This window comes from Engystomops pustulosus, chromosome 6 (genome assembly GCF_040894005.1).
Source record: "Engystomops pustulosus chromosome 6, aEngPut4.maternal, whole genome shotgun sequence".
NCBI lineage: Eukaryota > Metazoa > Chordata > Amphibia > Anura > Leptodactylidae > Engystomops > Engystomops pustulosus.
This window is the reverse complement of record NC_092416.1, coordinates 142,659,804-142,672,167: the sequence shown is the minus strand read 5'-3', so window position 1 is coordinate 142,672,167 and position 12,364 is coordinate 142,659,804. Positions and strand designations below refer to the sequence as shown.

General features: G+C 43.4%; 1 protein-coding gene across 5 annotated transcripts in view; it reads left to right on the top strand.

Annotated features, from left to right (window-relative positions):
* Positions 1-12,364, top strand: part of GRB7 (growth factor receptor bound protein 7) — a 75,926-nt gene that overhangs the window by 62,672 nt on the left and 890 nt on the right. For all 5 annotated transcript variants that reach the window (XM_072111494.1, XM_072111495.1, XM_072111496.1 and 2 more), the window contains 10 exons: positions 1,295-1,416; positions 2,755-2,832; positions 3,114-3,251; positions 4,318-4,428; positions 4,509-4,607; positions 5,341-5,415; positions 7,661-7,777; positions 8,579-8,639; positions 9,033-9,120; positions 10,667-10,760. In XM_072111494.1, coding sequence (XP_071967595.1) covers positions 1,295-1,416; positions 2,755-2,832; positions 3,114-3,251; positions 4,318-4,428; positions 4,509-4,607; positions 5,341-5,415; positions 7,661-7,777; positions 8,579-8,639; positions 9,033-9,120; positions 10,667-10,760 — 983 coding nt within the window. The remainder of the gene's footprint in view (positions 1-1,294; positions 1,417-2,754; positions 2,833-3,113; positions 3,252-4,317; positions 4,429-4,508; positions 4,608-5,340; positions 5,416-7,660; positions 7,778-8,578; positions 8,640-9,032; positions 9,121-10,666; positions 10,761-12,364) is intronic.

Genomic DNA, 12,364 nt, shown 5'->3' with positions numbered 1-12,364 from the left:
CGAGCCGGGCTGAGTGAAGTTAAGCGCGTGCCGAGTGACAATTTTTTTTTTTAAATGCGGCGGTTTTTCCGAATCCGTCGGGTTTTCGTTCGGCCACGCCCCCCATTTCCGTTGTGTGCATGCCGGCGCCAATGCGCCACAATCCGATCGCGTGTGCCAAAAAAAAAACCCGGCACAATTCATGGAAAATCGGCGAAAATCGGAAATATTCGGGTAACACGTCGGGAAACCGCAAATCGGGCCCTTAGTAAATGACCCCCAATTATTGACTTCTGGTGCAAGGAAAAATCATTGCCCCAATGCACACATCTATATTACAGATGGCTATGAGATTATATTCTAGCACAATGTACCTTAAGTTGAATATACAGCTATCTTTTTCCAAAGACACACCATGAGAACAAAAAATGTAAGAGATTTTCCAATACATGTACTATTAGAGCCTGTTTCAATATATTAGTTGCATCAGGTTTTATAACCTCAGATCAGCACAACTAATAGTAATAGATCCTGATATGAGGATAAAAAACTGATGGCAACTGATACAAGTGAATGCACCAGTACAGAGGCATTTTTTCCAAGAAACAGTAAATTCATTTAAATGGAAAATTTGAAGCCACTATAAGGTATCTCTAAAGATCCATCAAACAGGGCTGTAAGGACTTCATCTTCAGCCTCACAGGATCTGAGCATGTAGTTTTTCCATGTGAATGACCCACGAGGCAATACATTTGGGAACCTCCCTTGCGGTACGAGCCTATCAAGTATTTTGGGCACAGTAATGGCTGCAATTAGTTGTCATCCCAACCAGCATTTGGTACACAGTGGGGGTCATTTACTAAGGGCCTGATTCGCGTTTTCCCGACGTGTTACCCGAATATTTCCGATTTGCGCCGATTGTACCCGAATTGCCCCGGGATTTTGGCGCACGCGATCGGATTGTGGCGCATCGGCGCCGGCATGCATGCGATGGAAATGGGGGGGCGTGGCCGACCAAAAACCCGACGGATTCGGAAAAACCGTCGCATTTAAAAAAAAATTTGTGTCGCAAAAATTTCACTCACCTTCATCCAGGATAGGCCGGTGTATTTCGAGGCATTCCAGCGGACTTCAGCGCAGCAGCGCCACCTGGTGGACGGCGGAGGAACTACCATCATAAATCCCGGCCGGACCCGAATCCAGTGCAGAGAACGCGCCGCTGGATCGCGAATGGGCCGGGTAAGTAAATCTGCCCCAGTATGTGTGATGCACAGAAAGTATCTAGGTAAATTACATTTTCTGTCTGGTCTTGCAGAGCGGTGCCTTGAAGACCATGAATCTGTGGTGGAGGTACAGGCAATGTGGCCGGCTGGAGGAGACAGCAAGTTCATTTTCCGCAAGAATTTTACCAAGTATGAATTGTTTCGAGGATCTCCGGTGAGTACAAAGGATCCTATGTCTACAGGAAGACAGACAGATGGTTGTGGCAGGACCTGTTCAGATAATTACATGTTCCTCTCTGGCCTGCCATTCAAGTATGTTCTGGTCAGACTCCTCTACAGAATATTTTAGTCATTGTGCTTTCACATCACTAATCACAAGGATGGGGACAGTACTTACTGAGCCTCCTGTAATTAACCCTAGTGGATGAATACCATTTCTCAGTTAAGTCAACATACCCACCTTGATGCAATTACCCTGCCTTCAGCATTATGTTCTCTGTGCATTTATATGGGTGTCTACCATTCACATACTCCAACATGCCAGCTACTGGCTGATCAAGCATGATCAACACTTCCCTTCAACTAAAAAACCCTCAGAAGGTACTGAGGTCAGAATTGTAGCTCTAGACATTGTGGCTTACAACAATCAACACATTGCTTCACATACATTATTATACTTAATAAAGTATAATGGTAGAAGTCAGCCTTGCGATCTCTTTGTAGTGAAGGCTAATAACTAAAGAAGGCAAAAAATAACACCCTTAGTGGTGGTCCAATTTTTAACCAGTTGGATAAAAAGTTTCATCAGTTCACCCAGCTTGGTATTGTAAGACATGGTTGGAAAACTCCAAACACGGATGCCTTCGGTTCTGAACTAACAAAAATGGACAAAAGGAATGGAAAAATCCAACTGCAGAAGACCAACTTCTTCATAAAATCATATATTTATTGTAGAAAATCCATAAAATATCCATAGTCCACATACTAGTGGCTGATGTGTTAATACTGATGTCTAATATGTACACTAGAGGACTATGGATATTTTAAGGATTTTCTACAATAAATCTATGATTTAATGAAGAGGTTGGTCTTCTGCAGCTGGATTTTTCCTATCCTTTAACCTGAATAAGAGAGACATTTCTATTAAATTCAATAATTGTACATCGTTGACCCAGAAGATAAAAAAAAACCCACCAGGTATGGTCAATGAAACAATATTATGTATGAAGATTTTTTCCCAACTCCAAATAAAACAATCTGAATTCCTGGATTATTGCCCCTCCCGTGATGTTTAGTATCCATGGTTAGTGATATTACTTTCAAGAAAGGCTTCAAGGCCCCTTTGTCCAATGTATCAACCATCACAAGATATTGTGGTAGAGAAAGTTCCATTGTGTCGCTGTTCTTACAGGTTGGTGTAGGCACAAAAAAATACTAATTGTACCTAGAATATTCTGATTCAATGTTTTGTTTGACGGTATACATTAGTTAAACTAAAAGCTAAAGTAAGTCTTGAAATATGTATAAAACAAACCCGTATATTCCCTTACAGTATGCCTTATTCCCAGAGGACATGATTGCTGGAAATGTAGAAGCTCACAAAGGACTGTCTCACTCAGAACTAATACAGGTGGGTAATCCTCTAGTACAGATGAGAATCTTCACCTTTAAAGTCCAGAACAACCCGGAGGCATAAAATCTGGTTTTTCAGTGCTTGCTGATAGGGGGACAGTGTCCTGGACATTCTGTTCAGTGACTGGACAATTTAGAGAAGGCTGAAACAAGCACCAACCAGTGTAGGATTACAGAGACTTGACAACTAAAGCAAGTCTGGTCTGCTTATGGAAAGATATCAGATCACTTTATACACATGTAACCTGGCTGAAACCTGATGATTATTCTCTCTGATAGAACTTCCTCAACTCAGGCAGCTGGCCCGAGATCCAAGGCTACTTACACATGAAGGAGAGTGGCCGCAAAGTATGGAAGCGTTTCTTCTTTTTCCTGCGCCGCTCCGGCCTCTATTACTCCGCAAAGGGGACGTCAAAGGTACCGTATTCGTACATTGCATTTAGAAGAGTGGTCCACCTGTGGTCCACTGGATATTGTTAACTATTGTTAACTGAGTGCCAAGTTTACTTTCCCATAGAAAGATAAAAAGTATAAGGGATCTACATCACATCCTCTACCTGAAACACTGTATGAGGTCCAACTTTTGGCTAAACAAGTCTATAGATAAGATTATTGCATATTAAATGCGATGCATTACAGCTAATTGGAAAACTTTCATTACAGAAGAGTAGAAGCTATTTCTTATTAGTGTTCTTCTTATTTCTATTTCTGTGCTGGACAATGAGGGGGTCTGATCATGGATTAAATGGGGTTTTCAGCCAAGTAAAATGATGGCAGAAATGGTGGTGGCTGGTAATGTAATAAATCCAGCCAATGACTGAATGAGATATTTCACCCTTATACCAATGATTGGCCAAGTGACTTCCCTTTGTGTCTCCTGTGATGTCAAGATCCAGGGAGTGGTGCTCCTGGAGCAGCGAGTAAAGTTTTAGCTATAACTTTAATATTTGAAGGCAAACCCTTCAACTATGAATGAATTTTAGTTTTCAGTAGTGGGATTGGAACATTGTATAATGTCAATACCCCTAAAATTTGAGATAAGTGTCTTATACATATGGCTGCATTTATTAAATTATTAACTAGAGGAGACATTGTAGATTACTGAAGCAACTGCAACTCATATTACCTAATGTTAACATGCCAAGAATTCTGGTGTAACCACTTTATAGAAAGTATAACAAAAGTATTGTTACTTCAGAATTGATATCAGAAGTATTACTATATGCATGTGTTAACAAAACACAAACATTAACACATGCGTTAAAAGTGTTTATTATGCGTTTTGTAAACGCTTGTAAATGTTAACGGTAAAGTAAATCACCTCTCCTCAGCTGTTGTAATGTGTTTCAAAATGCAATGAAAACACAACCAAAACACAACGTGTGACTGCAGCCTAAATAAAAGAGTTGACCTGTTACTCAGGTGTAATAAAGCCTGAGCCAACATTTCTATTGTTCCATTTAACCTTTTATTAACTCCACAGGACCCCAGACACTTACAGTATTTTGCTGATGTGAATGAGTCCAATGCCTATTGTCTGACCCAAGGAAAGAAGCTCTATAGCGCCCCCACAGAATTTGGTTTCTGCTTGAAGGTGAGGGCAGTGGTTTTCTTGTCTCCATCATCTTTACCTAAAATTGTTATAATTAACGTTATCTTACTGGATCCTTTCAGCCTCACAAGATGAGAAGTGGCACTAAAGGGCTGAAGATTTTGTGCAGTGAGGACGAACCGTCTCGGACTTGTTGGCTTACTGCAATCCGTCTATTTAAGGTAAGCCTGGAAGCTATGTCTTGTAAGTCATGTTCTTTGGTTGCCCTGGAAGCCATGTCCTGTGGTCCATCCAGGAAGCAATAGCCTGTGGTCCATCCAGGAAGTAATGGCCTGTGGTCCACCCTGGTAGTAATGGCATGTGGTCCATCCAGGAAGTCATGTCCTGTGGTCCATCCAGGAAGCCCTGTGCTGTGGTCCATCCAGGAAGTCATGTCCTGTGGTCCATCCAGGAAGCCCTGTCCTGTTGTCCATCCAGGAAGCCCTGTCCTGTGGTCCATCCAGGAAGTCATGTCCTGTGGTCCATCCAGGAAGCCCTGTCCTGTGGTCCATCCAGGAAGTCATGTCCTGTGGTCCATCCAGGAAGCCCTGTCCTGTGGTCCATCCAGGAAGCCCTGTCCTGTGGTCCATCCAGGAAGCCCTGTCCTGTGGTCCATCCATGAAGTCATGTCCTGTAGTACATCCAGGAAGCCATGTCCTGTGATTTTCAAGAAAGCAATGGTCAATGAAGTCCAAGTTTGTGGCTATCCCTGGAGCCTTGCGCTGTGGCTTACTAGGAAGCTATGCCCTGTAGTGGTCCAGTAAGCCATATCTTTTGGTTAGCCAGCAGACTGTTGTGCAAGATGTAATGTCCTATAGATTTCCACTAACCTTTCGACAAACATTATTTTGCATATGATAAATATAGTGGATTTAATCATTAGACATGATTCTTAACACCCTTCCTCTCTTTCAGTATGGAGCACAGCTCTATAAAAACTACCAGCTCTCCAGGCGCAGCCCACAGTCTTGGACAGACCTCAAAAAACAGGTACCAAAGGACCTACATTGTAATGGCGATGACATTTATAGTTCATACATCTAGCTATGTGCGGAAATATCTATGTGCAGTGACCCACAGTAAAGGAAGAGGCAGTCTCGACATTGTAGCTGCGCTATGTTTAGGACACTGGCCGTCCAAAGAACGAGTAATAATCACCAGAATTTAGTCAGATGATCATATCCCCATAGAGAACAGGTTTTAGTCTACCTGAGGTGTAACTTTCTTCTTTCCAGTCCTGGAATATAACAAATTGACAGGTCACTGCCCACAACACAATCAGCTCACTCATCTTCTGCTGTAAGTACCATGACAGTAGGCTTTATGTGGCACATATAACCAAACAGGAGGTTGCATTCCAGTATAATGTGGTGCTAGGAGCCTAAGCTTGTGGCTCCACATGTAGAGCCGCACAGTATTCCAGCTCAGCACTTACACTACCACTAAACACACAGGTCAAAGTCTACTGTATCGATCCAGAAGTCAGAAATACTTACAAGCACGCAGGCAGACGGGATAATGGCCTCACACAGAAGTACATAGTACAGGTTCATGTCCATTTCTCAGCTAATGGCACCTACTGGATTCATTAAGTTATCTCCTCTGTACATTAAGTCTATTGTATCACTATGCATATCAGCATATGGCCAATTAATGTGCAGGTGAGGACCATTTCTCTATCTGTGTTTGTACAGTTGCAGATACGATACGGATTTAAGACGGCCATTTTGTGAGTTGTAGTTCATAGCTGGTCTGAAAAGGTTGAGGTCTTGAAAGGCACTGACATTTTATAAAATTTTTTTACTAAATGACTCATGGTTCTCCTCTGTGATCGGTGGTCTTTACTGTGCTCCTACTTACTGGATGTAGATTTATCATATCACCAACATGAACGACTTTTTAACTAAAACCCTTGACAATGAGCAAAAGAATGTAAGATGGCAGGTCAAATATTTGTGTACACAAAGCATTAAAGTGCTACATCCAGTCAGATGGGTAAAAGGTCAGTCACTAGGCTAAAGACACAAAAAGACAGCATAGGAGAAGATGGGCCAAGCCTAAGCGTAGATGGGCCAAGCCTAAGAGTAGATGGGCCAAGCCTAAGAGTAGATGGGCCAAGCCTAAGAAAAAATTGGTCAAGGTTAAGAATAGATGGGTCATGCCTAAGAGTACATGGCTCAAGCCTAAGAGTACATGGCTCAAGCCTAAGAGTAGATGGCTCAAGCCTAAGAGTAGATGGCTCAAGCCTAAGAGTAGATGGCTCAAGCCTAAGAGTAGATGGCTCAAGCCTAAGAGTAGATGGCTCAAGCCTAAGAGTAGATGGCTCAAGCCTAAGAGTAGATGGGTCATGCCTAAGAGTACATGGCTCAAGCCTAAGAGTAGATGGGTCATGCCTAAGAGTACATGGCTCAAGCCTAAGAGTAGATGGCTCAAGCCTAAGAGTAGATGGCTCAAGCCTAAGAGTAGATGGCTCAAGCCTAAGAGTAGATGGTTCAAGCCTAAGAGTACATGGCTCAAGCCTAAGAGTACATGGCTCAAGCCTAAGAGTACATGGCTCAAGCCTAAGAGTACATGGCTCAAGCCTAAGAGTACATGGCTCAAGCCTAAGAGTACATGGCTCAAGCCTAAGAGTAGATGGCTCAAGCCTAAGAGTAGATGGCTCAAGCCTAAGAGTAGATGGCTCAAGCCTAAGAGTAGATGGCTCAAGCCTAAGAGTAGATGGGTCATGCCTAAGAGTAGATGGGTCATGCCTAAGAGTAGATGGGTCATGCCTAAGAGTACATGGCTCAAGCCTAAGAGTAGATGGCTCAAGCCTAAGAGTAGATGGCTCAAGCCTAAGAGTAGATGGCTCAAGCCTAAGAGTAGATGGTTCAAGCCTAAGAGTACATGGCTCAAGCCTAAGAGTACATGGCTCAAGCCTAAGAGTACATGGCTCAAGCCTAAGAGTACATGGCTCAAGCCTAAGAGTAGATAGGCCTAGCCACCAACTGCATGAGGCATAACGGCTGTGCAGTTATTACTATAAGAAGGCCACAGTAATGCACATATCCTCATTATAAAGTTCGCAGGTCCATAAAAACCTTTGTAAGAGGCCTAAAAAACTTTCTTCTGTAAACAGAACCACTCATGACCTGAATGTGCCAGAGTTTTGAATGGAAAAAAAAAGTGTTTTAATATACAAGCAATTCCCATTTAAGATTTTTTTTAAACTATTCACAATTTTTTTTCTTCATAGCGCAGTGTATCCGATAGCACTATGGTTCCTATGGATTTTTCAGGGTGTACAGGTCGCGTAATAGAGAATCCTCTTGAAGCACTTTCAGTGGCCCTTGAAGAGGCCCAAACCTGGAGGGTAGGTATTATCTGTTAGTTACTATGGTCATTTTGTAGTCATAAGGTTATATCTATATACTATTATAGATATCACTTAAAGGGATTCTGTCACACAATCTACCTACCCAAACTATCCATTAAGCTAAGTAGTGCTATGCCCAAACATGTCACCCATACCTTTGCTTTTATTTTCCAGCCGCTCTTTTTGTGATTAATAGTGAACTTTGGAAATATGCAAATTAGGCTGAATTGCTTTGGTGGTGTTAGCAGATAACCTCAGGGTTGCAAATACTTAGACATAAAGCCTCCTGCTACAATCTCCTCTATTATCTTCCCCTTTTAGTCTACTGTACATCATTCCTGGGTCCAGTGTAATTTGGACCTGGAGCCCTGATGTGCTCTGCTAAAGCACTTCAGTCTAATTTTCATATTTCTTAAGTGAAGTTTTGGCATGGAAGGAGCAGCTGGGCAGTCCACCCAAAGGTATGGGTGGCATGTGTGGACATAGCCCTACATAACATAGCAGTTCTTTGTATACCTACCCTTTGGAAAGGTCGTCAGTGTCAGAATGGTAAGTGTCTTCCAATCAGTGTGAAGCAGTTGCAGCGGTCAAGTTACTCTGGCTCTGTCCCATAATGACATAATCTGTACTATTATAAAGCATCACTTTATATAGAGTCTGTCTTGTTTTGGGCATGGGTAGACATACTTTTATCTTATACACCAATATTTTGGAAATCAAGTTTCATTCTTGTCTAATAATAAGTGTTCTCACATGAACTTGTACTGTATATGGGTAATGATGTCACTTTTTCTACAGAAGAAAACAACTCACCGGTATAGTCTACCCACACCGTGCCAGACCACCCCAAGTAGTGCAGGTAGGTTCCGTAGGATGATCCTATACCATTTCACTGTAAAGAAAGTGCTTATTTGTGGGATCCTGTACACGCAAAATTCTCAACCCAACATAGTCCTTAGCTGCATTGTGCGAATTTCTTCTTTTAGCCCTTGCTTTTAACAGGAGATTACCCCCTAATAGATATGGCTGTGCTGTTAGTATTAACTTATTGTATCCTGACTGCCGGATAAATACATTACTACAAGAAGAACTTGCTTTATGTCACGTAGGACAGGGTATCCTCTGCGAGTTTATTGTTCTGACGCCTTATTCTGTGCACACTTTGCTGCAGTCATTGTCTGTGTGTTGTGGTATAAGCATAATACTGTTCATGTATTAATGAGTTACACCCATTGTAATTTATATCCCTTAGTAATACACAAGACCCAGCCGTGGTATCATGGGCGTCTATCCCGGGATGAGACCCAGCGCCTCATAACGCAGCAAGGAATGGTGGACGGGTAAGATCCATGTAATCATTTTGTCATCGCACTCCTTTAGGAAGGAAATGGTAGTCATTCAATAGCAATCATCAGATCACATTTTATCCTGTTTACTGTAAGCATTGAGCTCGTTAGACGCCTTTTATTTGCTGGGACATAGATCGAGACCTGTCATCAGGACACATATGATCATACCCGGCCTTGTCTAGTCCGTCACCATACATCATCACTTCACTCGCCTATGACTGAGTCACTAATCTATGAACACTTTACAATTACACTTTACAATCATCCCTCTCATTACTATCCATCTGATTTGCCCCAGGGACCAGGAAACATTTTTCCAAAGACCGGTGGAGAAGCAGTTGTTGGGGGGGGGGGGGGGCGGCAGGACAGCATATTGCCACAGGTAAATAGAGTAACTGTTATGGGGGGATCTGTGTATGGCCAACTGGTATGAGGGGTCTGAATATGACACTTGTGGGGGATCGGTTGGTGACACTTATGGGGGATCTGTGGATGACCAACTGGTATTGGGATCTGTTGGTGACACTTATGGGGGATCTGTGAATGACACACTTTCATGGGGGATCTGCAGATGAAACTGTTATGGGGGATTTGCAGGTGACACTGTTATGGGGGACCCTGTAGCTCATTCCCTGCATAGTGATGCCCTGGCTACACTTTAAAAAAGGGGGGACAAACTAGCCAGGAGCTCTACCATAAAAGGGGAATTCGGAGAATATGAAAGTGTGATACAAAAACCCATAGGGGCTTATTTATAAAGGGTCCCGCGGCCACATTTCCGTCAGGTTTTCTGGCGTTTTCGGGGATCGCGCAGCTGGGAGAGGGATTTAGAAGGGGATTGTGTCGCACGGGATCGGATTTTGGCGGATTTTGGCGGACTAAGCGTGGGATATAACTTTTAAATAGTGTCGCAAGACAATGCACTTACATACACCGGGAAGAAGAAGGTGAACTCCGGCGGACCTGAGCATGGAGCGACACATGTAAGATATGGGGCGCACAATCTAAGTGAATCACGGCACAATGCATGATCGCCGGACATTCCGGAACAGGGATCGCGACATGGCAACTGCCATCACTGCACATTATCTCATGGATGACTTCTCACCACAACACTGGCCATACTGGATGCACTGCAACCAACCGACTACAACCAAACATAGTGGTGATCACGTGACCTGCTCAGGCAGGTGCAGGACATTAGATGTAGACATGTGACCAGTTGCCATCTTCTGTCCGTGTCTGCTCCACTGGGACAAAATCGATGGACTGATTAAAGGCCAGTAGCATTTTATTTCTTCATCATGGTGTATGTCCACAGCATTTTTCTGCAAAGAGAAGCAATATTTTAAATAACAACTAATTACGCATTCGCTTATATTTATATATATTACATCTATTTCTGAGTATTATGGGATTTCTAGCAGTTGGAACCTCCCTAATACTTTCATTACACTATATCCCTTTAGGACTGTGTATTTCTTGTCCAGAGATCCGATTCCATCTCTCATAAGCCTCTTTTATTGTTTGTTTGCAGCGTTTTCCTAGTGCGAGAAAGTACGAGAAACCCCAAAGGATTTGTCCTGTCATTGTGTCACTTGCAGAAGATCAAGCACTACCTCATCTTACCGGTATATATGGAGAATATAGACGGCGCCCTGCAGTTAGGAGGGTGAAGCTGCAGAGTTTAATGAGCTGCAGCCTAAGACTGATAAGAATTATGTAACGGAACAGCAATTTATTCTGTCCCCATTCTCAGATAAGTCGCTTCTAATGATGGCAGCTTTCTTTATTACAAGCCTTTTGACCTGTTTATCTACTGCAGAATCTCATTATCCTGGTCTTGCTTTCCTTGCACCTGCCAGCTCTCGCCATTCATCCGTTTCACACCCATAAATATCTCTAGAACAGCAATTTTAATTAACAACCGTGTTTTTCTGATGTGAACATTCACTGAGATCAATGGTCTCTAGCCTGTTGATCTCCAGCTGTACAGGCGCGTCTCTTGAGGCGGGTGCATAGGGTGCAGTTACAACTGGCCCAAGAGGTTTTGGGGCCCATAAGGTGTAAAAAATAATAATATAATAATATAATTCTTTTATTTATATACCACTCACAGATTGCGCAGCCCTACATAGAACTTGCCAAATCGGCTCCTGTCCCCAATGGGGCTCACAACTTAATCAAACTACCATTATGACTTGGAAAAAGGAAACCCACGCAAACACAGAAAAAACATACAAACTCTTTGCAGATGTTGACCCTGATACATGAACCCAGGTCCCCAGCGCCACAAGGCTGTAATGCTAACCACTAAGCCACAGTGCTGCCCCACTTTCCTATATGAGAAGACTATTACTATAAACCATACATCATAGTCAGTAGCCTGGCACAGACTTTGCACTGGGGCCCATCAGCTTCGAGTGGCATCACTGTGTTGCGACACTAGCTGTAGGCAGTCAGTGCATGCTGGGAGTTGTAGTTTTTTACAACATACAAAACTACTGGGGGCTGGCTTGCTATATACTAGGGGCAGGGGCTGGCAGGCTATATACTGAGTGATATGGGCTTGCATGCTATATACTGGGGGCAAGGGCTTGCTATATACTGGGGGGCAGGGGATGGCAGGCTATATACTGAGTGATATGGGCTTGCATGCTATATACTGGGGGGCAGGGTCTGGCTATATACTGGGGATTAGGGGCTGGCTATATACTGGGGGGCAGGGGATGGCAGGCTATATACTGAGTGATATGGGCTTGCATGCTATATACTGGGGGGCAGGGGCTGGCTATATACTGGGGATTAGGGTCTGGCTGTATACTGGGGGGCAGGGGATGGCAGGCTATATACTGAGTGATATGGGCTTGCATGCTATATACTGGGGGGCAGGGGCTGGCTATATACTGGGGAGTAGGGGCTGGCTATATACTGGGCGGGCAGGGGCTGGCTATATACAGGGGATCAGGGGCTGGAGGCTATATACTGGGGGGGCAGGGGCTGCCAGCTATATACCGGAGGCATGGGTAGGCTGGTAAGCTATATACTGGGTGGAGGCTGTGACCAATGCATTTCCCACCCTTGGCTTATTCTCGCGTCAATAGGTTTTCCCATTTTTTTGTGTTAAAATTCTGTACCTCGGCTTATACTCGGGTCATCTTATACTCGAGTATGTACAGTAATTGTAACTCGCATGTATGAGTATACAAATAGGTGTATTTTTTAAGTTGGAAGG